Here is a 26,446-nt window from a genome sequence, read left to right as displayed (position 1 = left end):
TTCAAGCACAAGGCCAAGTGGGTTATTGCTCAAATGGAGTCCTGACCCTGACCTGGAAGTTTTTAGCATCAGAAAGGTCATTTGTGTCCGGTCAGGGGAGTTTGGGGTGAGGTCAGCTAGATAAGGCAGAACGAAGCCCTCTGCTGGCAAAAGCCAGCTCTGGAAGTACCTAGCTGCTTGAGCAAAGTGTGATAGTTCAAAACATATTCCATTCCAACTTGTGGACGGCAAAAGGTGGAAGTCTCTGCTCTGATATTTGGGGGCTCTTATTTATTTGGTTTTATCAGAGAAGTCACTTTGACTTGCATATTTCAAACACAGCAGCTCATGATTTTAAAGAGTCCCCCCCCCCCCTTCTCTCTTTTTTAAAGGATATATTCTGGATAGACCAGTGGAGGCTGGTGCCCATTAGGAATGGTAGGGTGGAAGATAGGAAGAGCAACAGTAGGTGCCCTCTCCTGGCAGAAGAGCTACAGACAGAACATATTTGGAACTCAGTTTCCCAGGCTCTTCAACAGCAGCCACTGCTCTGCACAAAGTTCCAGCCTTAAAGATGCAACCACTATCACTAGCCCTGTCTGCCTCTGCCCTTGTTTGACAAGGGCAAGCCTTGAAGAAGGGAGGGAGAATAGATGGGTAGGGCTGATGGGGGGGGGGAGTTCCTTAATATTATGCCCCTGGCAGAATTCTCAAAGGGGAAAACCCTCCAAACATTTCTTAAAAGTTTTCTGAGAGCTTGTAAAAACTGGGCTCGTTTCCTTAAGATCTGGATAGCACACAGAATGTAATTCTGATGTCCTTATAACCACCTGTGCCATTTCAAGGAATCCTCGCAAATCATGTGCCCTAAATAGAAAGGAAGTTTGCAAAACAAACAGCCCCCAATGATTCACGCGAGCGAATCAAACTGCAGTCTGAAGGGGAAAGATAATATGCTCCTTGGAACCTCCACCAAGCACCATCCGGGTGGGGATGGAAGTGGTTCTCTGCATGTTCCTACTGAGCCTAGAAGAGTTGTCCAACCCCCCACCCCATGCTGCAAGCTAGCCTCTGTCTCACTGGGAACAGTCAGTAGCTTCATACATAGCTATATTTAGTGCCTTAATTATGATCCAGGGCCTCTGTGTGCATGGGGTTGTGTGCAAGTGAGTTCTGGCTGGAGGGACTGTCCTTGAGATTTTGCCTTTGCCATGGCGTGATGTGAGTTGACAAGACCTAATGCTCAGAGGAGGAGAGGAGTGAGTTAGGTTTGCAGGAGGGTGTTTTTGTTCCAGTCCTGTGTGACAGACAAGGGGACACTGTGATATCAGGCCCTGGGGAGAGGCCCTTCCTTGTTCTTCTCTCTTAGAGGTGGTTCTCCTGCTGCAGCTCCGGAGATGGACATTCACACCCATGAACAAGAACGAATACATAATTCAGAGTGCCGTGGGAGTCTCTGTTAGGATGAAGGTTAAACTGCATGTGTAAGGAAAGTTAGCAAGCTGCTACTTGGCCCCCCACTCAGTGGAAGCTGGTCTACCAGGTCAATTGGGGGCACTTCTCCACCAGCCCCAGTCTGTTCTCAGTGAGCCAGCGACCTGGCTACTTAAAACCACTCCAAGATCTGGCCCTACCTTCCAGCGTTTTCCTCCTTTTTCACAGTGTTGCCTTTGTGCAAGTAGCAAGGAAGGAGGATGAAACTAGATTTGGTGCCTGCCATTGGCTCTGGCGCCCTCTAGTGTTAGGCTCCCTGCCTCCCACCCTACCAGTCCAATGAGATGGGAGGCTGAGTTCCATCCTGCCTGGGAATGCAGCAGTGTGGCTCCTTAACTTACGTCTTCACTATAATAGGCAGGGGAGAGCTTTCTCTTTATTTCCTTTGCCAAAATATGTTAGAGTGATTGATGTAACCACTACTGTTACTTTTCTCTTCCTCCCTCCCTCTCTCTTTATGTGTGTGTATGTGTGTATAGAGAGGTATTTCATAATACTGAATAAACTTGGGCTACCCTTTCTGAACACTGTATTCACACAAATGGCTTTTTGCATGAAGACTGTTGCCTGCCCAGTCATTGAAAAATGATGACACAAGTGCACATTTCAGTTCTCAGGGGTGGTATCAGCTCTCAGCACTTTGCATGCACCCCCTCCCATACTCTCCTGGAGAATCCACCGGGGCTTACACTGCCCACTCCTGCAGAGCCCTGCCATCACTTGAGCCCTTCTAGTTGTTTTGTGGTTGTGGCCATCAGACTTGCCCCCCTTCTAGTTGTACACATGTGCAGGCATATCTAGCAGCAGAAGCGTTGTGTTTGGCTGGGAGCTGAATGACCACTTGACTCCCATTACAGAGTTGCTGCCACTTAAGCCCATTTGTGAGCAAGCAACAGGGGAGAGAGAGGGGTGTGGCTGCAGCAGCACTAATGCTGGGGAGCCCAACTGGTGGAAAGTGCTGGGCGTGTAGGGGGGCAGTGGAGGAATGACCTGGTTGGTAGCTGAGCTTTTCGATCCTCATTATGCACGAGAAGTTGTTTTATTAAAAATAACCCCTGCACCATGATTCCCACGTTACGTTTAGTAGTATGTGCTGGTGAGCTCTTTCCTGCCTTCCCCAGAAACGGCACTTCTCTCAAATAGTCCTGGGAAGTATGTTTATGTGTTTGTGTTTATGTGGGTTTTTATTTATTTATTATTTCCGTCATGAATCGTTTCCCATAAAACTTCCCCCAAGCAACTTTTGCAGTAAGAAAAACAACAATAAAAACATATATGAAAACAGTTTCAAGTCAAAGAGACTGGGATAAAGATCTCCACTTAAAAAGGCTTATTGGGAAAGGAAGCTCTTTTAAGGAGCTGCCTAAAAGATGACAGAGACCTCACCTGTCTAATATGTAACGGGAGGGAGATCCACAGGGGTAAGTGCTACCACATGAAAAACCTGAATTCTACATCGTACAGAACTGACCTGTTGAGATGATATCTGCAGAAGGGTCTACAGTGGTAGGTTGGATATGTAAAGAGTGAGAGATCATTCAGAAATCTGAGTTTTTGGAGTAGTGGGGTTGTCTGTCGACATCTCTCTTTCTCAGATATAAGTCTATGTTTATGTTCATATTGAAACTCTGTAAAAAAAATTTAAAAAATAAAAAATAAAAACCCAGTTCTAATACTGAGTATGGGGTATACATTCTCAAAAAAGGGAAAGGGAGTGCTGGGAGCAACCTTTTTTCCTTTTAAAAAGTTCACAGCTGTGGGCATCTTGGGGCAGCATCCTTCAGCAAAAAATGCAGGTTGATCAGCACAGAAGGGGCACTGCAAGGATTGTCAGTAAGGTGGGGCAAGGCGGGGGGACTTGGCCACCCTGGTCTGTGTCCTTTGGTCCTGAATACTGAAGAAATGGGAGGTGGATTGCTGCTTCCTCCTGTAAGAGCTGTGACACGTCATCAGCTACACAGCCAAGCCAAGCTTTGGCTGTGTGCCCCTTTGCAGAATCTTGTTTGTGGGTCAGCTGGAAAGGAATGGGTTTGCTTCTTCACCCATCTTGCACTCATTTTGGGAAAGGACCTTACAGCAAAAAACAAAGAGACTTGCTTTCTTGTGAGTTCAATACTTACCCAGCGCCATGTGTGACCATAACAATCTGAAGCCTCTGTCCAGATAGGACTAAGTCTGCCCTAAAAATTAAACTATGCAAATGGATAAGTTACTTGTAGCCATGCTTCTTCTTATTCTACTTCCTATTCTTCTTGTTGTTATTTAAAAGCTGTTCGTGCATTTGCAAAACTGGGTTCATACTGATGTTTGGTGGTTCGGAGAGGATGTCAAGTGAGTTGTGGGGAGGCAGATTTTCATCCCCACCCCTAGACAAGAGGTGTTTGTGGGGTCCCCCCTCCCTCAGGACATAGCATGTGCTTGCAGTGGTTAGCTATTCTATTTCAGGGCTGCTTTGCATTATATGTAATTTTATGCTTAGCATAACTGATACTATCTTAAAAGCAAAGCTGGCCAAGGTTTACATATGGGATAGAAAATTGCAGGAAATATTTGGAGGTGGGGTATGTATGGCATGGTGTTATAAAGCAACAGGACGAAAAAGACCTGCCAACGTGGGAATTTTGCCAGGGGAGCTGTGGTTCAACATTGTGGGGAAAGGGGCTAAACTTAAGGTGCAATCCATCGAAAGCAATTTTGTTTACAGGAGAGAAGGCAGCCTAACCAATGCGGCTTGGAAGTGCTTAACTGTGGCTAGATTGTGACCTTTGTTGTTTGAACTTCTTTAGCGGAGATAACAGAGCATTGCAGAGTCTTCATGAGAGCCTAGTGCTTAACTGTGGCTAGATTGTGACCTTTGTCGTTTGAACTTCTTTAGCGGAGATAACAGAGCATTGCAGAGTCTTCATGAGAGCCTAGTGGAGGTAGTGGTTAGAGGGTTGGACTTGGGAGACCAGAATTCAAATCCCCACACAGCCATGAAGCTCACTGTTGGGCCAGTGACTGCCTCTCAACCTAACCTACCTCACAGGGTTGTTTTGAGGAAAAAATGGAAAGGGGGAAAACAGTATACACCTCCTTGAGCTCCTTGGAGGAAAAGTGGGAGATCAGTGTAGTAGTAGTAGTAGTAGTAGTGATAATAATAATAATAATAATAATAATAATAATAATATGCAGGAAGGCTTAAGGTTCAGCCCCCTGCAGCTCCAGTTAAAAGGCTCTCCAGCAGCAAAGCTTGAAATGATCCCTGCATGAGATCTATGAAAACTATTGCCTGTCAAGAATGGAGAGTACTGGGGTAAGATAGATCAGTGGACTGACTCAGTATAAAGTATACCTTATTCATTTAGGCACTTAGGAATAGAAGGAATATGTAAAGTAATAGTTCCAAAACTAGCCTTCAGTTGTAGCTGCAGATGCGGTTATAGCCTAGTCATATATGGGAAGGGCTGTAAATCAGAGATAGGTTGCACACCACTTGCGTGGACAACACTGAGCTAGATGAACCAATGCCTAGCTATAAGGCAGTTTCCTATCCCATCAGATAAACCATCAGAGCAAAGCAATACTTCAGTAGCTACATTAAAGGCTACTGGGTGGCTATAATTTGAAGAGAAGAAAAAACCCAGCCATGTCACAGTCAATGAACTGAAGCATTTAGTCACTTGAAAAATCAGAAGAGACCTTTTCAGATAGGTGGGTTAATAACGAAGAAACAGTATAGTCAGAGACTGAGAGTATTGAAGCTTAGACCGAGTTTATTTTTCACTTTACTGTGGTGCTTATTTCCGCCCCTCCCCCAAATCTGGAGGCGTTTCAAAATGAAAACGGCATGCAAGATGTATCACAATAAACAATCTATACTGTTTAATTGTTAACCAGTGAAAAAGCTTATACCTATTTTAAAAGGTCTATATCAAGAGTGGGAACATATACAGTATGTCTATGACATGTGGAATTCATAGACATATATTGAAAAATCCGTAACTGCACTCCTATCATCCACCCTAATAATCTCACTACATGCGAAGTCAGGAAAAGCTTCCTGTGTTGTGGCAGTGCGTAACCAGTTGGGTGTCCCCCCCCCCCCCAACATCTATTTTCTGTTCTTGGGAATGAAAATTTTAATCAGTTAACTGTTGATATAGATAATGAAAGTGAAACATTTTGCTGAACTTGGTCCCAATTTTTGTGAGGTTGTCATTAGCAGGATATTTATGCTTAAAAACCTTGGGCATTAATCCTTAAAATTTTGTAAGATAATGGTAGTCATATTTGGGCAATCAGTTCCCTCACATGACAGTTACATGAGGGCTCAAGGAGGCTCACTGCTTCTCCCATTCCATGGATTCAGAAAAAGCCTTGAATGAAAGTTTCTCATATTTTTGGAGGTGCATGAATTGGCGCTGCATACGATAAACCTAAAGCAAACTTATCAGCTAATGGATTATAATCAGAACTTTTTAATGTGGGGGCAGGGGCTGTCAACAAGGGTGCCTGTTATCAACATTTTTGCTCATAGCAATGGAATCATTTTGCAATTTGGGAATTTTGACCTAAGGGAGAAGCATTAGATAGACAAGCATAGATGCATTTATATGAGGGGTAATGCCGTAAAATCTTAGTGAGAATGAATGGGCAAGTTTATATGCCCTTTAATCAGTATCTTCCAAGTAAGGGCCAAACAGTTCATTATGTTCAAAGAAAAAATTCCAGCCACTAGTGGCTGTAACCAAGAGTGGATTTTTTTTTTAATGGGAAGGGAGGAAGAGGAGGTGATTAAGGAATCCTGGGTGGTCAAATTTTCTCTGTTCTCTCTTTTGTAGGAGGAAGAAAATGGAAACAGAACAGGTATGTATCTGTGTTTCTTTTACTCTTAAGTTAGGAGTGGGATTCAGTCTTTTGTGTGCGCAATCAGAATCAGATGTTTTTTTAACTTTTCAAGTGCAAGAATTCACGCCCACAATATTTTAACAGTTAAGACATAAGGGATCCTGTTAAGGGATTCTGAGTGTGCATTATTGTTTAAGAAGTACCTTGCTAGAATAAACCACAGACCTAGTCCAGACTTCTTTGCAATGATTACTTTGAGAACAGTAGGCGAACAATGACATGCACTCTAAACAGGAATGTGTAAAGAATAGCAATGCCAGCAAAATAGCTAGTGAGGAAGCAATCTGTGCTGTTCCATCTAAATTGTGACTTCCAAATGGAAACAGAAAGTTGTGGATTGTCTTACTCTAGACTTTTTTTTAGCTCTCTGGTTTGTAAGGAACCGTGGCATTTTAAGAAAACATGTATGAGACCTCTGGGACATTCCCACAGGACTTTCATTGAGCTTGTATCTTCCTAACTTGCGGGGAAATGAATATATTCCTGTATGGCCGTGCCGTGAATGGTGAAGAAGACAGGGATGGCCTCTAGAGTAAAAACTGAAGGAAGTTCAAAATACTGGTGGCTTTTGTTCCATTGTGTACTGAACCTGTGGCCTTCTAGAGGTTTTTTAATTCCCATCGGCCCCAATGGAAGTTAATTACAGTGGGGCTTTTACAGGAGAGCATCCAGTGGATTGTGGGAGTTCTTTCTGACTCCGCTCTCCCTAATAACACCTAAAAACTGCTTCCTGAGTTGGCTGCCTTAACTTGCTCCATGCAGAGGGCTTCCTTTGCATCTTAGTGCTAACAAATCTGTGGTGTCTCTGCAAAGTAGAACCTTGGCAGGGAAACTTTTGTGGTGCATTGCAAATGCTGCTTCTCAGGTCCTCTTTGCATTCTCCACTACCGGAGGAAGAAGCGTATAGCATGACAGTTGTGGATATGAATAGCTTAGTTACGATGATCAGCCGTTGCTGTTATAATGTGTTATACATGGGGCTGCCTTTGAAAATAACACAGATGTTTTACTTAGTTCAGAATTAGGCTCCAGAAATTCTGTCTTGTGTGGGTAGGTCGAATGGTAGAATATCTCCAAGCAATCCTCACACCAATTCTTAAAGAATTGCACTGGCTGCCTATTTGCTTCCTGGCACAATTTAAGGTGATGGTGCTTGCCTATAGAGCTCTAAACAGCTTGCTACCCAAATACCTGAAGGCATGCTTCCTCCTTCACTGCTGGCTAGCGCAATGGGAGTTATGGTCCAAGATATCTGGAGGGAACCAGGTTGGCAGAGGCTGCCTTAGTCTGTTCTGGTTTGCAGTTGGTGGAGGCTGGTGCCCTTTGAGACTGTTAGATGTGAAGGACAGAGATGAAAATAGTAGATGGAGCCAGAGCCAATGATAGGCAAAGCTAATGAATTCTAGCCTTCTCTGTCTGTCCCCCTGCCGCCCAACCTGCCCTCCTTTCTTGCTGAGTTTGACAAGGAGAGTAGTAATGAGATTAAGGAGGAAGAAACTGATATCTAGTGCCACCCCTTGGGCTAGATGCAAATCAGAAGGCAGGCAGATGGGGGCAGGCTGAGGTTTTTGGGGAAGTGCCTCACTTGTTCTAATGAACCAGACTCCATTCTTGGGTGAATGACTGGGGTTTCCTGGCACTGGAGTCTGAAGGGCAGTCCCAGGATTTCTTCCACGGTAGCTCAAAGGGGGCATAGTCTGCAAATAGCTGAGCTCTTAGTGAATAATGCCACTCTTGGCTTCCTTTCCTAGTTGAAGGACAGGTCTGCGACTCCGGTGCCTTGAGGCAGGATTTTGAGCTGAGCAAATCTGATGCCGTCGGAACGCATCACTGCTCTTTATCCTTGATAGAAAAAATTTTGCTTTTCTGGGAGCTGCACTCAGTCTCATCCTTAAGGGAGCAGGCACTGGGGGTTGTGCTCTAGCCAGCTCCAAGGGCTGCTGGTAGTCATGGATGATATGACCGTGCACCCTTTTGGACTGTGTCACGCCATGGCTGTTTTCATGATAGGTCAGGCCTAAGCTCCCTGGTGAATCTGTCTCATGGGCAACTTCCCAAACCACCTGGGACTTGTGGGCATGATTCCACTCCCACACAGAAAACCATGGAAATAAGTATGAGAGCCATCAGGATTTCTAGCATTCCTTATTTAAAGTGCTCGTATAAGTCACTTAAATGATGTTCTCCTCCTACATTTACGTACCCAAACCTGAAGATCCTCTTCAGAAGGGAGGTGAATGACTACAAAGGAAGAGGGCCTTCTCGGTGGTGGCACTGTAGTTATGGAATAGCCTCCTCAGGGAGGATTGCTTGGAGACATTCTACCAGTAGCAGATGATCTTCCAACAGCTGACTCACTGCTGAAGAAGAGGGGGAGGTGGGAGAGAGGTTGGCACAGTGGAAATACACTAGCAGGAGCACCAGATTGGCTATTGTTTTTATGGCCTTTTCAGCACGGAGCAAAGACATTTCCATTCACCCAGGCCAAAGCATCCCTGGCTGGCTTTAAAGTGGCTTTAAATAAACCTTATGCTCTCACTGGTTCAGCGTGGTTTTACGCCGAGCTGTTTCTGTTGCTATAATAAGCAATTAATATTATTGTTTTTGTTTTATGAGCTGCCTAGAGAATTTTGTTGAATTGCCAGACATCCAGATTTAATAAATAATAATATCGAAAGGACTGTCTCGCTTTCTCTCCATCACTTAAGGCCCCTCCCGGAACCGTCTGGAACCCATGGACACCATCTTTGTGAAAAGTGTGAAGGAAGATGGGCCAGCACACAAGGCTGGCCTCCGAACAGGTGAGAGAAGGGACTTCTTTTTGAATACATACATATAGTGGTACCTCGAGTTACAGACGCTTCAGGTTACAGACTCTGCTAACCTAGAAATAGTACCTTGGCTTAAGAACTTTGCTTCAGGATGAGAACAGAAATCGCAGTGCAGCGGCAACAGGAGGCCCCATCAGCTAAAGTAGTACCTCAGGTTAAGAACAGTTTCAGGTTAAGAATGAACCTCCAGAACGAATTAAGTTCTAAACCCTTTTACCATATGTGGTGGGAATGTAAGAAAGCGAAAGGCTTCTGGGAAATGGTATACAATGAATTGAAGAAGATACTAAAATACACATTTATAAAGAAACCAGAGGCCTTTCTGTTAGGAATTTTAGGAAATGAGATAAAGAGAAAGGACTGTAAATTTTTTCAATTTGCAGTGACAGCTGCAAGAGTGTTACTGGCTCAGAAATGGAAACAACAAGAAATACCGACGATGGAAGAATGGAGAATGAAGCTGTTAGACTATGCTGAGTTGGATAAATTGACTGGGAAGATTAGATATTTAAGAGACCAAAAGTTCATCGAGGACTGGGGAAAATTTGTGGAATATCTGAAAAGTATTAGTGAGGGACAGATAACGCTAGAGGGATTTAAAGAAGCACTGTGAAATCTGAGAAGTATTGTTAAAAGGGAATAGAAAAGGAAAGGTTTAAATAATGGCAATACGAACTTAAGGAATGTGTAACTTAAATAATGACTATGGATGATTTACGGAAAAGCTGAAGGAAGTCCAGAAAAGAAATACTTTGTGAAAAATTGGATGTGAAATTATTGTGTTTTTTGTTTTTGTTGTAAAGTAATAAAAATTATATATATATAAAAGAATTAAGTTCTAAACCCGAGGTACCACTATACATTGTTTTATTTGGATGCCGCCTTTCCATAGTTCAAACTACTCTCAAGGAGACTTATGACATGGAAAAAAAAATACCCAATTACAAATAACAAAAGTAGTCATAAACAATAAATTAAAGAATAAAAAAATACAGAACTGATCCAAACAATTTCCACACAAATAATAAGGGGATCTAAAATAATAAAATTTTAAATCAACAGCAGCAACCCCCCAATTTAGGTTACTTCCCTGATTATGTCTGCAGCAGTACCCAGAGATCCATTCTCATTGGCTGGTTAGTTTTTGACTGATTCTACCCATTTTCTTTTACCTGAGCCATTTCTTGGTCTTGTGCATGGCCCTGTTCAGCCTGAAAGCATGGGAGAACAAAATTTGTCGGGCCTGGCGGGTATGCTGCCTCCACCCCAACCTTCCTGCATCGAGGGGCAAGGTCCTAAGTTGGTTTTGGCTAAACATCCCTGCAACTGAGAACCTCACCTTAACAGGGTTCCTGATCACTAAGAGACTTCCAACCAAGTGCCTGAATGTGCTTAGAACCCCCCTCAGATTTTCCTGCTCAATGCAGCCCCGTTTAGGGAAGTTTTTAATGTTTGATGTTTTATTGTGTTTTTAATATTCTGTTGGGAGCCGCCCAGAGTGGTTGGGGAAACCCAGCCAGATGGGCAGGGTATAAATAAATAAATAAATAATAATAATAATAATAATAATAATAATAATAATAATAATAATAATAATAATAATTAAAATGGGACACCCCCCCCCCCCCAGGACCCATTGGGTGTCCTCATTCTTTCAGACTCACCTGCATATTTTTTTCATAATCAATCCTGGTTTCAAAACCCAGCTTTTCTTGGTGCAGGCCACCTCAGCAAAGACCCTTGGTATTTTAGACGTCTTTCCTTTTTAAAAACAAACCTCTCCCTCCTCACTTGCCTTCCATACAGGGTGAGATTTATAAGAAAGCAAAACAAATCCTGAATTGCTTGCCTCCTTTCCGTTTTTGTGTTGGTGGGCCTTTTTCTGTTAACCTGTTCTCTTCTGCAGGAGACCGTCTTGTCAAAGTGAATGGCGAAAGCATCATCGGGAAAACCTACTCACAGGTCATCGGCCTCATACAGAACTGGTGAGTTAATCTCCTCCATCTTTCCCCTTTACAGACATTTCAAGGAACACAGGCTGGTCTTTGAAACTGCTACCTCTTCTCTTTCTCAAAACGTTTCAGGTGGTGTTTTTTTTTTTTGGGGGGGGGGGTGTATTTTGGCCGGAGAGAGAGCTTGAGATACTTCACCCATTTTATTTATTTTAACACATTTACAACCTGCTCTTCCATGTTAGCCACAAAGGCTCTGTTCTACCAACGCTGTCAAAGGCAGTACAGTGGTACCTCAGGTTACATACGCTTCAGGTTATATATGCTTCAGGTTACAGACTCTGCTAAGCCAGAAATATTACCTCAGGTTAAGAACTTTGCTTCAGGATGAGAACAGAAATCGTGCTCTGGCAGCGCGGCAGCAGCAGGAGGCCCCATTAGCTAAAGTGATGCTTCAGGTTAAGAACAGTTTCAGGTTAAGAACAGACCTCCAGAACGAATTAAGTTCTTAACCCGAGGTACCACTGTATGCATCTGAATACCAGTTCTTGGGAATCACAAATTGGGATGGTGTTGCTGTGCTCGGTTCCTACTTTTCAGACTTCTCAGTGGAACCTGGTTGGCCACTGTGAGGAAAGTAGGCTGGAATAGAAGGGCCTCTGGTCTGATCCAGCTCAGGGCTCCTCTTTTGATCTTACATATAATTCCTGGGTGGTATTTTGCCCTCTGGGTGAGCTTCTGTATAAACTCAGATGGTTGCTGAAATGATTTAATAGTGTACACACACACAAAAGCATGAGTCTCTCCTTTATTCGATTTTAAAATGGGCCAGTGTCTTTGCCTTGGGCGTTTTGCCCAAGTACCCCTCCCAAGCACGTGTCTTCATTGCTCCAACTTGTAGTGCTCTTTATAATCCGTCTGTCGTGTTTGCCACATTCTCTGCTTTCTCCACCTCAACTCCGCTCGTTCTGATCGTCAGGCGGGCAGCAGCTGTTTTATATCCCCTGGCACTGCAACTGGTTTTCTCACAGGGACGTTGTTTGTCTGGTGATAACTATATGAGCCCCCACTTCATTGGGCCTTCCGGGACAAACCTACCATTTGAATCCTCCTCTCCCAGAACTCTTTCCATCAGCAGCCATTTCCACCGGGCTGCATTTGAGGGAGAGGGACAGACAGCAGAGCCCACATCACCTGGGACCAACAGCCATTTTGGCTCCCAGAACTGTCTCCTTGGTGGTAATTCCAGCCAGGAAACTAGGTTCCTGAATTTCTTTGCTTTCCTCCGCATTCCCTTTTCTCTTTTGTATTGTGTTTCTTGCAAGATTGTAAGCCTGTGGTCAGACATGCCTTAAATAATAATAATCTGTGTACAGTGACAATAGGAACCCTGCTCTAGAACTTTTTGCCTGGCGTATTCTTGGAGCAGAACTACACGGGGCTACAAATGAAAATGACATTTTTGCCCTCAATCTCCCTGTCTCGCCTCTGTTCAGCACCTGCTGTTGATGGGCAGGATAATTGGTGCGGTGACATCAGCATAAAGAGCGAGGAATCCAAATCCCATGTTTGTTATAATGTATAGTTTTGTTCAGTGCTTTTTTTCGGGGGGGGGGGGGGTACACAGGGGTACGCATACCCATAAACATTTTGTGAATCTTTGTACTTTTTTCCATTTACTGTTTTTTATTTTTCCCAATTTGAACTATAAAATGGTGATTTTCTGGAGTCAAAATGAGGGTAAAGGTAAAGGTACCCCTGCCCGTACGGGCCAGTCGTGTCCGACTCTAGGGTTGTGCGGCCATCTCACTTAAGAGGCCGGGGGCCAGCGCTGTCCGCAGACGTGGCTAGCGTGACGAAGCTGCTCTGGCGAGCCAGCACCAGCGCAGCATACGGAAACGCCGTTTACCTTCCCGCTATAAAGCGGTACCTATTTATCTACTTGCACTTAGGGGTGCTTTCGAACTGCTAGGTGGGCAGGAGCTGGGACCGAGCTCACCCCGCCACGGGGATTCGAACCGCCGACCATACGATCGGCAAGTCCTAGGCACTGAGGTTTTACTCACAGCGCCACCCGCGTCCCTTAAAATGAGAGTACCCTTAAACATTTTTTTTAAAGAAAAAAAAAGGACTGATTTTGTTCTTGTAATCTATAGATTCTAGTTCCTCAGGTGACTTAAGTTAGCTTGTGTCTGATGATGTTTACAGGCACTTTTCTTAAACAGCTCTTGTGAAAATGTATCACTTCCCCTGACCGGGGGAGGCGCTGCATTCAGCACTTAAAATTTGACCTGTTCCTGAAACAAAGAGAAAAAAAATGGCCTAATAAGAGGCACTGCCTCACTGTGTTTTGTAATGTGGCATTGAGCTCAATTAGCCTTCAGAATTGCGTATGGGACGTGGGGAGGCCAGACTAACCTGAGAAGGGGACCTAAATATAGCGATTGGGGAACGTGTAAAACGAAATCAATCCAGCCAGGAACTATATATATAAAATGCCTGGCCCAGAAGCATCAAAGGCGTGTGGAAGGGGTGGGGAACCTAGCCAGGGGAAAACAGAGAGAGACAGAGAGAGGACAACTCTGCAGACAAGCTGCAAAAAGCAACCGTAAAGGTTGCCCGTCAGATGACTTGCAAGCCTTACAAGAAAAGTTTGGTAAGAAAAGTTTCTGGCTTGAGGCCCTCTTCTCAGTTGTCTGGGAGCGAATTGGAGGGGGGGGGGTGAGGAACTGGAAAATTTCTGAAAGCCTGGCTGCCATGAAATCTAGGGCTGACGCCTGAAATTTTGGAAATATTTTTCCCCATCTCTGAGGGAAAGGAATGGCCGTCTTTTTCCACCTGAGGTAAAGGGGAGGGGGAATAATTAACTGGGTGTGTGTGCGCGAAGAACAAAGCTTAAAATGGGCAAAACTAGGACGAGCCTGGCCAGGCCTCAGTGGTTCACGGAAAGAGGCAATCTTGCCTATGCGTTAGATTGATTAAACAGCTATTAATTATTCTGGACTGCTCACTGAAGAAATAGTTTGTAATGTGGCCTTGCCCTCCAGATGTTTTAGACTGCTGCTCTCCTCAGCCCCAGCCAGCACAGTGTGGGAGTTATAGTTCAAAACATCTGCAGGATGCCAGACTGGGGGTGTCTGTTGTAGTATAATGGGTCGCGGAAGGCTGTTGCAGTGTTGAGCTGTGAGCCGGGAGATCCTTGTGTTTGATTTCACCTCAGCTTTGGAGTTACTAGGCCTGAGGATCTAACAAGATATTGTGGAGGGCATGTGGCTGTTGCTGACTCATGTCTGCCCCCCGCACATCCCCCTGGTAACTTCTAGTAAAAGAAACATGAGATGTGATGTCAGTCATCAGGGCAGAGACTCAGCCCCTGGCATTTCCCGTGGAAAGACGTCACATGGCAGGGCTAGGAAACAACTCTTGTGACTTGAGGGGCTGCTGCTGAGTCTGCCGTTGGGCTTGACGGGTTGCTCTTCTGACATGGTGTGAAGCAGCTTCTTTACAGCAGAGACGGGGAACATGTGCCTCTCCCCCAGATGTCACTTGTGTGCAGCTCCCATCAGCCTCAGCCAGTATGGCCAGTGGATGGCGATTATGGGAGTTTCAGTCCAACACCACCAGGAGGCCACCAGGTTCCCTGTCCTTGCTTTACAGTTTAGGTTAGGACCACCTTCCTCCTCCTCATCTGTGCATTAAAAACATCATTGGAAGCCTTTCTCTGGGTGTTTCCCCTTTCTGAAGTCAGGCTTTTAGCAACCACCAGGAAGGCCTTTTCGGTGGTGGCACCGCATTTATGGAAGGCTTGTTTGGTGCTCCTATTTTTGCACCAAAGACCTTTCTATTTTCTCAGCTGCTTTTTAAAACATGAGCCAAAATTGGTTTCAATCTGCCACCTTAGTTCTAATTCTGTGATGCTTCTGTTGGTTTTTTTAAATGTCTGCTGTTTAAAATCAAATTTGTTTTGTTGATTATCTTCCTTTTAATTGTTAGTATTCCTGAGAGTATTTAGTCTTGAGGATGGGACTTAAAGTTTCATCAAACACACAGCAATAAATAAATAAAAACTGTTAAAATTAGCTTTCCAGTTTGATGAGGGGGTGGCTAGAGGTGCCCCCTGGTGTGGCTTCCTTTTCCACCCCACCTCAACCCATGGCATTGGGCATTTTCACTTTTCAGTGCCTGCTAAAAACATTTGTGTTTAGGCAAGCACATTCAGACAAGCCCTAAACGGCTTCAGCCCTTTATATCTGAGGGAGCATCTCTATCCCCATCATTCAGCCTGAACACTGAGGTCCAGCTCCAAGGGCCTTCTGGCAGTTCCTTCACTGTGAATAGTGAAATTACAGGGAACTAAACAGAATGCCTTTTCAATAGTCACCTCTACCCTGTGGAGCACCCTCCTGGCAGATGTCAAAGAGTTTAACAACTATATGGGGTTTTTTTGTAGACATCTGAAGGCAGCTCTGTTTCAGGAAGCTTTTAATACTTGATGGTTTTCTCCCACCTACTTTAGGAGTTAGGTCGGGTGGTTTGAATACATTTAATTCCTATTTGTCACTAAACTGTGTTTGTTTGTTTTTTTCCTTTTGCAAAATTCTGCTTCATTGCAGTGAAGATGCTTTGGAGCTCTCCATCATGCCCAAAGATGAGGATATTCTACAGCTGGTGAGTGTCTTACTGGATGTTCTCCTGGGGTGGTTTTTGCTGAGCTGCATGAAGAGCAGCTTGGACTTGCTGAAATGTCCCCATGTTGATTCAGGAGCTCAGCACAGAAAAGCAAAAGAGCCTGTGTTACTAAAGTGTGGATCATTTTATTCACACGGTACAGTCGTACCTTGGAAATTGAATGGAATCTGTTCCAGAAGTCCATTCGACTTCCAAAACGTTCAGAAACCAAATTAGGGCTTCTGATTGGCTGCAGGAAGCTCCAATCCGTTCACAAAGAATGTTCACAAACTGGAACAATTGCTTCCAGGTTTGCAGCATTTGGGAGCCAAAACGTCCAAGTTCCAGGACGTACAGAATCCAAGGTACGGCTGTAATTAAAAACACCCCACCCTGCACTTTTCATTATACATATGAGCAAAATTTTCTTGATTAAAATTTTGAAAAAGTGTGTGTGTGAGAGAGAGAGAAAGAGAGGGAGAGAGAAGGAGAAAGAGAGAAAATTGATAAAGCTTGCCAGCTGTAAATTGAACATCCTCAGTCTGAAGTGTGCAAGGCCCAAACCTTTTAGGGCATTACAGGCTCAAAGCAGCACTTTGAATTATGCTGGAAAGACAACAATGCTGATGTAGCAACATGGATGCTGTTGGTTCTTGGTGACCTCCAGAATTGGCCCAGGGCAACTTAGGAATTGTGCTGAGCAGCTCTCTTACAAAGTTTGTCGCAAAGGATCACAGCCACAGAGGCAGTTACTCTCAGTTGAGGTGTAAGGAGCCGGCCACCCGAAGTTGCTTTTGCTTTTTCCACATCTCGTACAGCAAAGGAACCTTTGTGTGGGTTTCCCTCTGCCCTGGTGCCTCACAGGGGTGTGTCAGCATTCCTGTGGTGCGAAAGCCGGCTGGGCCAGCCAATGGGAGAACCCTGGGCTACAGAGTGACTCTTGACAGGATGCACGGAAAGGAATTCTCTCGGCTCTCTATATCCCTCCCACATCAAGACGTCCCCCAGTTCTCTCTCTCTCTCTTTTAAAAAAGCAAAACTTAAAAGGAAAGATTGAGAAAGAGAGGAAATATTAGCTTGGACGTCAGAGATTCCCAGGGGAAGGGAGGACTGGTCTTTTTTGAAGAGAGGAGAGAGAAAAGAGAGAGCAACAAAAGATACAGGACTATAAACACAGCGGCGAAGGAAGCAAAGGTAGTAATTTTATATTGTGTGCATTCTGTCACTATTAAAAATAACATTGTGGGTATCTTTGGCCAGATCTATTGGCCTGAAAATTGGAGCAGAGTTTCTTTGGCAGGCAAAAATGTCCTGATTTTTAGCTAAGTGGCAAGAGGGTGGCATGTCATCCCTGCTCCAAGTAGAAGGCAAATGGATTTTGCCTTCTTTACCACAATGCCTGAAGTTTGGCAGGGGATGGGGGCGAAGGGTTTTGCTAGTGCCAGGCAAACTGTTCTCTAGCAGCTGATGAAAAACATGTATGGCCCACAGTAACACTCTTCTTTTTTATTCTATTATTTTCTTTTCGTTCACTCTTGTCATCGGCTGCCTTAACAAGGAGGCTCTCGCTACTCCTTTCAGCCGAGGCTTTGTTTCAGACATAGCTCCTTTTTTGGATCTTGGCGAGACCTTGGCCAGAAATGTGGTTTCTTCTAACAGAGGCAGGATTCCAGTGTGACAGGAGGGCTGGGCCAGGAGCAGCTATGAACCTTTGGGTCCTTAGCTTGGTGTCCAGGCGTAGATTCTAGTGAAGGCGCCCTAGCAAAGGTTTAAGGTGGGAGGGTGAAGAAAAGGGGAATCCATATATGCTTGAAATGGTGAAGGGGGATAATGGGAGCTCTTTCTCTTTACCCTTCCCACCCATCTCTGTTTGACTCTGGCAAGGCCTCTCTCAGTGAGGAGCAACTTGTTTTTCCTTCTGCACACAAATTGCATCCTGGGATTCTATCCTAGCTAGCAGTGCTTCAGATGTGGGCATGAGTCAGAATAAGTATTTTTTTTTTCCTTTCATGCTTGGACACACCAATATCTGCAATCCCCCACCCCCACCCCAATTGAAGACATAGCAAATTCAGTCCCCATCGCTAGCTTCTCCATTTTCATTTTGTTTCTGGAAAACCTTCCATTTTTATTTCTCAACTTTTCTTAAACTCAAACCACCAGGGAAGCCTGGTGATTCAAGAAAAGCGAGCCTGCTTTAACGTTAGAGGCATATTTGTGTCATTGCATGGTCGAAGGAATAAAAGAAATGTGCAGTCTCTTATATCTGAATCCTAAACATTCTTACCTGCAGCCTCTCAGATGGCTTTAGAAGTTAACAAGGACACTTATAGCAGGTTCAGATCCAGCTTTTGGGTGGCCGCCGTCCTGTCTGGTGGTCCCCACTCCATGTCTCCATTGGCCAATTGCTTACCCATAGAACTAGCAAGGACGCGATCTTCAGTGGTTTTTAGCTTGCTGACCACTGCCAGCTCACTGGCCCAACCAGTGGAACAAGAGGGCAGGTTGGGGGGGGGAGGGCCGCAGTCCTGGGTCAGAGGTCAGCTTGTGTCTCCCCAAGCCAGGTGCCTACCCCTATCTTCGTGTTTCCTCACCAAATAAAGGTTTGAGGACATTCATTTGCTGATGTAATGCCTAGATTTTGAAGAGCCAGGTTTGTTATGCGGGGAGGGGCAAAGAAAGGCTTGGCTGAGATACACACCTGCACAAATACATCCTTTGTATAAATACTTATATGGGCTAAAAGCCCCCTTGCTATTACCATAGGCAGAAACGGCTGTGATTGCACAGAATCTTGTGGATTTGCAAAGATGGCTGTAGGTTAGGGGCAAGGAAGCTGTGGCCCTCCAGATGTTGTTGAGGGACAACTCTCTTCAACCCCTAGCTAGCTTAGACAACAGTCAGGGGTAAGGGGAGGTTTAGTCCAGCAATGTCTGGAGGGTCACAGCTCCTGATTCGCTGCTATAATCAAAGTAGTCTTTTCTCTCTTTTTTCTATTTTTGGCTGCTGCTGGTGGGGAATCTCTCAAAGCATCTAGAAATGGGAGAGGTTCTAGTTTGGCATGGAGGCTGCAAATATAGAGTAGTTTAGGAAGCGGTGGAAGAGTGCAAGGGAACCAAAGTAATGATGCTTATGAAGGAGGGGGAGAAACTCAAAAAAGAGGGGCTATGGACTGTTGATAGGGTGTGTGTGTGTGTGTGTGTGTGTGTGTGTGTGTGTGTGCAGAGTGTTACAAAGGAGTGAATATCACTTTTTTCTTCTAAAAATATTTGCTACAGGGCTCTGGAATGTGTGTAAGGTCAGCATCTGGTTTTGCTAGAGGGCCACTTTGAAAAGGGTCTGGGAGGCGATTAGCCAAACTTACGAGCACTCTGCTTGCAATTTCTGTTTTTATAGCCCCAACATCCCTCCAGGTTCCTAGTTTTGCAGCTGGAGAACAAGGCAGCACACTTGGGGGGAGGCAGGGAGAAGACACCATCAGTTGCTAACCCTTACCATATAATAATGCTAGTGTACTCAGCCACATATATAAATTTCTCTGTTTTGTGGGGCACATTTAAGGACCAATTCCTTGATGTTGCATCCTGTTTGCCTGTGTAGATAAACAGTTGCCTTTTTAAAACAAACAAACAAACCAACCAACCAACCAACCAACCAACCAACCAACCGTGTTTTTATTTCTTTTCCAAGGTACAGAAGACACATTTTGAGAAAACATGCATTACAACAGTAAACAACAAACAACTTGTCCCAATAAAATCATACACTTTTGTCATGCTATGTGCTAGTGTTTTGTTTATTACCCTAAAATGCACATTTCCCATGAGTGTTGGGTGGATCCCTTCCGCAGTCTGAACAATTTATGTGCTCAATAAACATTTGCCATAAAACAGTTCCCTCTTGATAGCTCAGCTACCTGTCCAGCCCTTACCCATTTTTTTTCTATTTCCTCTTCCTTTCCAGGCATATTCTCAAGATGCCTACTTAAAGGGCAATGAACCATACTCGGGAGGGGCCCAGAGCATCCCTGAGCCACCACCCATCTGCTACCCTCGCAAAACATACCCGTTCCAGTCGAAGGCCTCTCCTCGGGATGTCCCAGCAGCTGAGACGTACCAAGGACAGCAGGTGGACAACAGACAACCCTACCATTCAGGGTCTTCAGGCCCATCTTCTCCTTTGAGCAGCACTGCGGTCCAGCGTATCCCCCCCACTGCTTGGTCTGAGTCCGCACAGAACTTCAGTAGCAACCATTCCAGCCCCGCCCACCGCACAGAGGAGGTCCAGTATGGAATGACCCAGAGGGTGCCTGTCACAAGGCCCATCCCAGCTTCTGGCTCCTTTTCCCGCTACTCCAACAGCAGTTGCCCGGGTTCCATAGCCTCCCCCTTGCCCGAGAGGTACTGTGCCCCCCCTGCTCCCTCTATGCCCAACCACGCCTGCTACGGACCCCCCAAACAACTCCCCGACCACCGCACTCATGGCGGGTTGAAGGATGCTCCCCGCGAGGGCCGGCCCTCCCGGGACTGTGCCGGAACCGGCCCCAAATCTGTCAGCCGCCTAGAATGCCAGCAGGCCTTGTCCAACTGGATCTCGAGCCAAGTGCCGCGGCGAAGCTCTTCGGAGGAGCGCCACTGCGCCATGCCGCCTCGCTACCGGAGCGTCTCGCAAGACCGGCTGGGGGACGCCCCGGCCTCCCGGGGCTGGCCTCACAGTGCTTCTCAAGACACTTTAATCCAGTCCTCTGCACACGATAGCTGGAGTTACCGAGCTCGATCGGATAACTACCTGGTGAAATACGGGCAATCCTTGGAAGCTCTTGAACAAGGTGCTTTGATTTCTCCTAGATATGAGAGGTGTATGTGGTCACCGGACAGGTTTTACCGGCACGGGCAAGTTAATCGAGCCCAGCCTAGCCACCCAGGTTCCTATATCCCTTCTGCCTCTTCCAGGGATCCGCCTCCTGCACATGTTCAGAAACACCCTTCCCAACCCAACCTTCAGAGCATCAATGACTCTGGGTATATTGGTTACCGGAGCTACAGCCCTTCGTTCCAGCGCAGGACTGGCTTGCTCCATGCCCTGTCGTTCCGGGATGCTACTTTTGGTGATCTTCCGACCATTAATATTTCCCAAAGGCAAGGAAACCACTCGACACCCCCTTACGTCGAAAGGCCTTTGCCCACTGCCGTGCTCCCAAGTGCCTCTGCTCCTTGCCCGGACCCTCCCTTGGGCAGTAGCCCAGAAATCCCTATGGACCAAAGACCAGCCAAGCAAGAGAACGGCACGAGGCCTCTGGAGGCTTCTCCACCTCAGCCCACGGAACGGTTGCAGCCTGAGGCCGAGGAAAGGAGGGACGAGGTGGTTCTCCGGCAAAAGCCCCCAACTGGACGCAAAATGCCTCCTCCTGCGAGACAGATGAACTTTGTCTTCCCGGATGACATGAAGGAAACAGATATTTGCGATCCCCCTCCGCCGGCGCTGGCAGCCGGTAAAGAGAACAAGCGGGGAGTGGCCCCATTGGCTACGCCAGAGGATTCCCTAGCGTCCATTCCATTTATTGGTAAGTAGAGAGTGCAGGTTGCTGTACTTGGGGAAGAGGCTCTGGACCAGAGTCGAGTTACTGCAGAGTTTTCCCTAGTGCAAAAATGGCAGGGCAAGTCTGAAGTTTCGGATAAGTCAAATGAAGTCATCTGAAGTCATCATATCCTTGGACTGGTGTTTGCCCTCTCTCAGCTGATTATCCATTCTGTTTCCTCATTCCGAACGAAATCTCCATTAGTGGCAAAGAGGTGGTGAGCAGTTCACACTAGGCAGCAGAAAGCAGGATCTGAATCTCTGAATTCCTTTCTGTGATTCTGAAGTGTGAATGAAATGCCCCCGGACCCCACTCCCCAGAACTCAGCCTGTTGGTTAGATGCTGAGGAGCAAGTAGGCAGGAAGGGTTTGTCTATGCTGCAATGTAATATAGCACAGTCTCTAAGCAAGGTAGATTAATAGGGCTCACACCATCTTAGCATCAGACTGTCTGCTATTTGTGCTGCTGACAAAGCAGGAGCAAAACCTGTGTTAGTACAGCTGTGAGCTGTCCTTAGGCCAGAAGGCGCTGTTCTCTTCCCCACCCACCACCCCTGACTTCCTTGGTGCAGTTTTCTTCTACCTGGCAACTAGTTACTGTTGTTTTTGCCTCCCCACCATTAAGATTCCTTTTCACAACCAATTTATATTTACAAGCTGGAGGCTTGCGAAAATATGTGAATCCGTTAGGCAGCCACATGCATTGGAGTCTTGGAGCCACAGAGTACATAGCCTGTAAGGCACCAACTCTCTTTAATACTTCGGGGTCAGGGTGTGTGTGTTTAGGTGTCGTTTGTATTCTTGGGCACCACACGGCCGCAGACAGTTGTGTTGTGTTGTGTGAGTAATTCCCAGTAACGGATATTTTCCTGCAGGTCCCAGGCTTTTAATTGCAAAACTCCCAGTCCTAGCTATGCTATGCTGTGAAACTGCTATTGGCACATCAGTGTGCTAAACAGGAACTTAATACAGAAAAGGGGCCCACAATAACGCAACAGTCCTTGGAAGGGGCAAGGAACGGGGTGTAGGAGAGTCTGCTTCCTTCCCTTGTATTAACATTTCGTTCCCCCAGCTTGGGTCCCTCCCAGCTGGCTCTGTTCACTGTCAAGAGGCCGCACCCTCCGGGGATGCCAGGCTGCGAATGGCATTGTGGCTGTAGGGGGCCCCTCTGAGCTGGTGTTCAGAAATAGCCTGGGCTTCCCACTGTGGAGCAGGCAATTGGACCCAACAATATCCCCTTCTTAAAGAGCAGTGTCTGCTCATAGAGGCTTTTGCTTTTTACCTGTGTAAGTTCTCCTTCCCTCGGTATGTAAGGCTGTCTTCACAGTAGTAGGAGGTGCTTGGGCATTCTCGGTAGGACATAAATCATATCCGTATCGTGTACCTTTTGCTGATGCTGCTGTGGGGGTGGAAAGCTGGTGTCTGGGAAGATAAGCATAACACACCCACACCCTAAATTTACTCCCAACTCAGCACTTCCCCTGTGGTTTATGCATATAATACAGACAAGTGCCTAAAATGTAAACAAAGGAGCAAAATGGAGATCTTCATCTGTTAGGCTCCTAGCTGCAGTCGGCAGGAAGGGGAGACTGAACAGGGTTGTTTTTGGCTGAAGAGGCCTCTGGCTTCTGTCAGTGCGAAGACCCAGGAAGCAGGCAGTAGCAGGGAGGCAAGAGCAACAGCCAAAGCCACATTTCCTGCCATGGAACAGTGCAGATTTACTTACAGTGCACCTCCTTGCAGTTACTTGGTGCTGCATGAGTGAGACTTCATCCAGTTCTTCTCTTCATGCTAGCCCTGCTCACTTTCTAGTGCCACATAACATTATACATTTGTGTCACACCACATGGTACACAGTAGTCTGGAATGCATGCCATGGTGAGCCAAACTGTGGCTTATCGGGACTGTGTGAATGTTATGGCTTCCAGAAAGAAACTCACACCAACTTTGCTCCTCACTGGTCCTTTTAGCTCAGTGCAGCATGGCAGCTAAGCCAAGGTTTATCTTAGTGTGTCGTCTGAACCTGGAATTGCAAGCTAAATTTCTCCTTGACTGTGATCTGTAGCCAAAAATAAATCATGAGTTCGAAGGACCAAGCCGAAGCTGAGCGACTTTCATCTCTGCCCCAGGGAGCCAACGCCTTCCCATGTTTGCTCTAGGCCATAGTTTGGCATGTAGATGTGGCCAGTCTCTTGGAAGTAGCCAGAACCAGCCACTTTCAGCAAAAATCCAATGCAGGGTGACAGCAGGCCATGATGTGAGCAGAACTACAGGGTTGGCCCCCTTGGCTGTTGTTTTCACCACCTGCTTCCTGCCCACCCTGTGGGGTCCTTACCTGAGCTAGGTGGGAGCTGGGGATTGGGCATGAACCTCTTCTGACAGCTGTGATCATGTTCAAACGGCTCTGTTATAAGTGGGTAGGGGTCAGTTGCATGGGTACTTGGCAAAGAATTGCACCCTCCTCTCCTGGTGGGATGTTAAATTCCTGGGGATCTCCCTAGGCTTCCCTAGGAATTCTAACATCCCCTCCTGAGCTGCACCCATCTTCCCAGACTATACCTCTCGCCATCCTTCCTAGGATGCTTTTCCCTGGCTGGAATATATCCTTGAACTCTGACAATGCTACTTGCTTGCCAGGATGGAGGATTGTGAGGGTGGGGTGGGGTGTGTAGAAACTAGCCTATTGCACAAAGGTAAAATTTGCATTTGTTGCTCTGCCCACCTTTGCCTCTGGCCTCTCCCACTGTTGGCATGTGGTTGCCCACAAAGGAACTCAGCCTGACTCAGACTGGAAAACGCTCCCCACCCCTACTCTCTGTTAACCACTCTAGTCTCTCTTAAGGTGGCCTCCTGCTGCTACTACTACTCAGCTCTCCCCTTGTTTGTCCGCCACTGGACTCTTTCCCTCCTCCATCTCCCAGTGTCTATTTAATACAAAACCTCTCATTTAGAGAGGACCCCCAAGTGTCTGAAGGGACCTGGGCAAAAGCCTTACAGGCTGTGGCAAGAACCTCATTCATCTCCCCATTCAGAGAGCTGCAGTCCTTAGTCTGAATGCTGTCATGGAGGATAAGGTTGCCAGCGGCTTCTAGCCACGATGGTTCAGTTCTGCCTCTGCGATTGGAGGCAGCGTGTCTTTGAATGCCATCTGCTTGGAATCCCCAGTGGGGAGAGTGCTGTTGTGCTTGGGTTTCTGCTTTGAGGCTTCCCATAAGAATCTGATTGGCCAATGTGAGAACAGAATGCTGCCTTTGGCCTGATCCAGTCTTAAGTTGTTAAGGTTAGGGGGTTAGACCTTGCCCCTCCTCTTCCTGTTCTGCCATTTTATGGTGTTCTCTGCTATTCCAGATGAGCCGACGAGCCCCAGCATCGACCTGAAGGCAAAGCACATCCCCGCCTCCTCTGTCGTCTCAAGCGCCATGAATTCCGCCCCTGTGCTCTCCGCCAGCCCTTCCTCGCCCACTTTCACCTTCGCCATCAACCGCCATTATTCCCAGGATTGCAGTAAGTACCTTTCCAACGCTGCTGCCTTCTGGCTCCGAACCTCTTCCTATTGGGGCTAGAAATTGCAGGCAAAAGGAACATGCAGTTTTCCCTTTTACAGAATTAAACCATTAGTCAGTCTCACATAGTACAGTGGTACCTCGGGTTGCAAACGGGATCCGTTCCAGAGGCCCATTCGCAACATGAGCAGAACGCAACCCGAATCTGTGCGTGTTGCGATTCGCCGCTTCTGCGCATGCGCGTGACGTCATTTTTGCGTGTCTGCGCATGCGTGAGCGGCAAAACCCGGAAGTAACCCTTTCTGGTACTTCCGGGTCACCGCAGGAAACAACCTGAAAACGCGCAACCTGAAGGAAACGTAACATGAGGTATGACTGTACTTGTCTACCTTGACTCCTAGGATTTCGGATGAGTGTTTTCCCAGCCTGTCTGGAGATGCCAGGAATTGAACATGGGAATCTTCCTGATGCTGTTCATGTGCTCTACCACTGAGATATGCCCTTCTCAAAATGTTAGCAAGCCTGCCTGAAACTCTCGCCTAGAGAAGGGAGCCCCCACCTATTGCCAAATTCAATTGTTTGGGTTGTTTTAAAGACCAAACATAACTTGGACATTTAGCAGAAATTCTATAAGGAGGATTTCTCAGTTTCAAACTTTTTGGAACTTTGCATTCAAAATGAGTAATGTTGTTTTGAAAGCCACGTTTCATTCTGAATTCTGGTTCGTGAATTTTAAGGCAAGGATGATAAGTACCAGTTTGCTCAGTTTTAATACCGGGGGAAAGAGTTCCGTTCCCAAACACGTCCACCAAGATTCTTAAACCAAACTCCAACCTTCTCATTTATGACTGCTGTCTTTCCCCCCCTCTTTTTTCAAATTTGGAAATATATATATAGATCGGGTGGGGGGTGAGGAATTGAAAGAAAATTTTGAGTTAGGAGAATTTGCTTGAGAATTGTTCTGCCCAACAGCTATGGTGCAAGAAAGGTGGGGGTGGGGTGGTGCAGAGAGAGGCAATGGTATGTTTTATAATAAATTCCACTGAAGCTGAATCATGAAAAGAGAGTTTGAAAGCCAAGTCTTTAAGCCTTAGACTTCTAAGGCAGTAGCTCTCAAACTGTGTGCTCTGAGGGAATTGCTAGTATGATGCTGGACCTGTCAGTGGTGGTGAAATTATACAATGAAGGGCTCCCACGAGCCTAAATTACTCACCCTGGGAAGAGGTTGCCTACCATGTCTGTGTGATCCACTGCTCTGGCCTTTCCTGCTTGTAGGCAGGAAGTACATTCAGGACAGGGACTCGTGCAGAGGCACAGAAGGTGGATTCCCCTGAGGACAGTCAATGTTTTCTCTTTTACATTTGAAAAGTAAACACTTTGGAGCCATAAGCATGACACAAGTCTCCTAATTCTTATTCGGGGAGATGAAAACTTTGCCTCACAGCTACCAGATATCTGGGGGGAAACGGTCTGGAGCACAATGGTCCACAGTCTGTGTTTGCTTCTAAGAAGATACACATTTGTTGGCATGACTGTATTGATACAAACACTT

At 46.1% G+C, this 26,446-nt stretch overlaps 1 protein-coding gene across 5 annotated transcripts in view; it reads left to right on the top strand.

Annotated features, from left to right (window-relative positions):
* ARHGAP23 (Rho GTPase activating protein 23) overlaps positions 1-26,446 on the top strand; it is a 175,580-nt gene that overhangs the window by 109,740 nt on the left and 39,394 nt on the right. For 4 of the 5 annotated variants that reach the window (XM_083708589.1, XM_083708587.1, XM_083708588.1 and 1 more), the window contains exons 3-8: positions 6,297-6,321; positions 9,072-9,164; positions 11,101-11,179; positions 15,760-15,814; positions 19,778-21,377; positions 24,740-24,895. In XM_083708589.1, the coding sequence (XP_083564715.1) occupies positions 6,297-6,321; positions 9,072-9,164; positions 11,101-11,179; positions 15,760-15,814; positions 19,778-21,377; positions 24,740-24,895 (2,008 nt within the window). Of the gene's footprint in view, positions 1-6,296; positions 6,322-9,071; positions 9,165-11,100; positions 11,180-13,681; positions 13,803-15,759; positions 15,815-19,777; positions 21,378-24,739; positions 24,896-26,446 lie in introns of those variants that run through there. The other variant, XM_083708590.1, reaches the window with a different exon arrangement.

The sequence above is a fragment of the Podarcis gaigeae genome, assembly GCF_964106915.1.
Source record: "Podarcis gaigeae genome assembly, chromosome: 13".
NCBI lineage: Eukaryota > Metazoa > Chordata > Lepidosauria > Squamata > Lacertidae > Podarcis > Podarcis gaigeae.
Note: the sequence above shows the minus strand (reverse complement) of the source record. Positions and strands in the feature narration are given on the sequence as shown.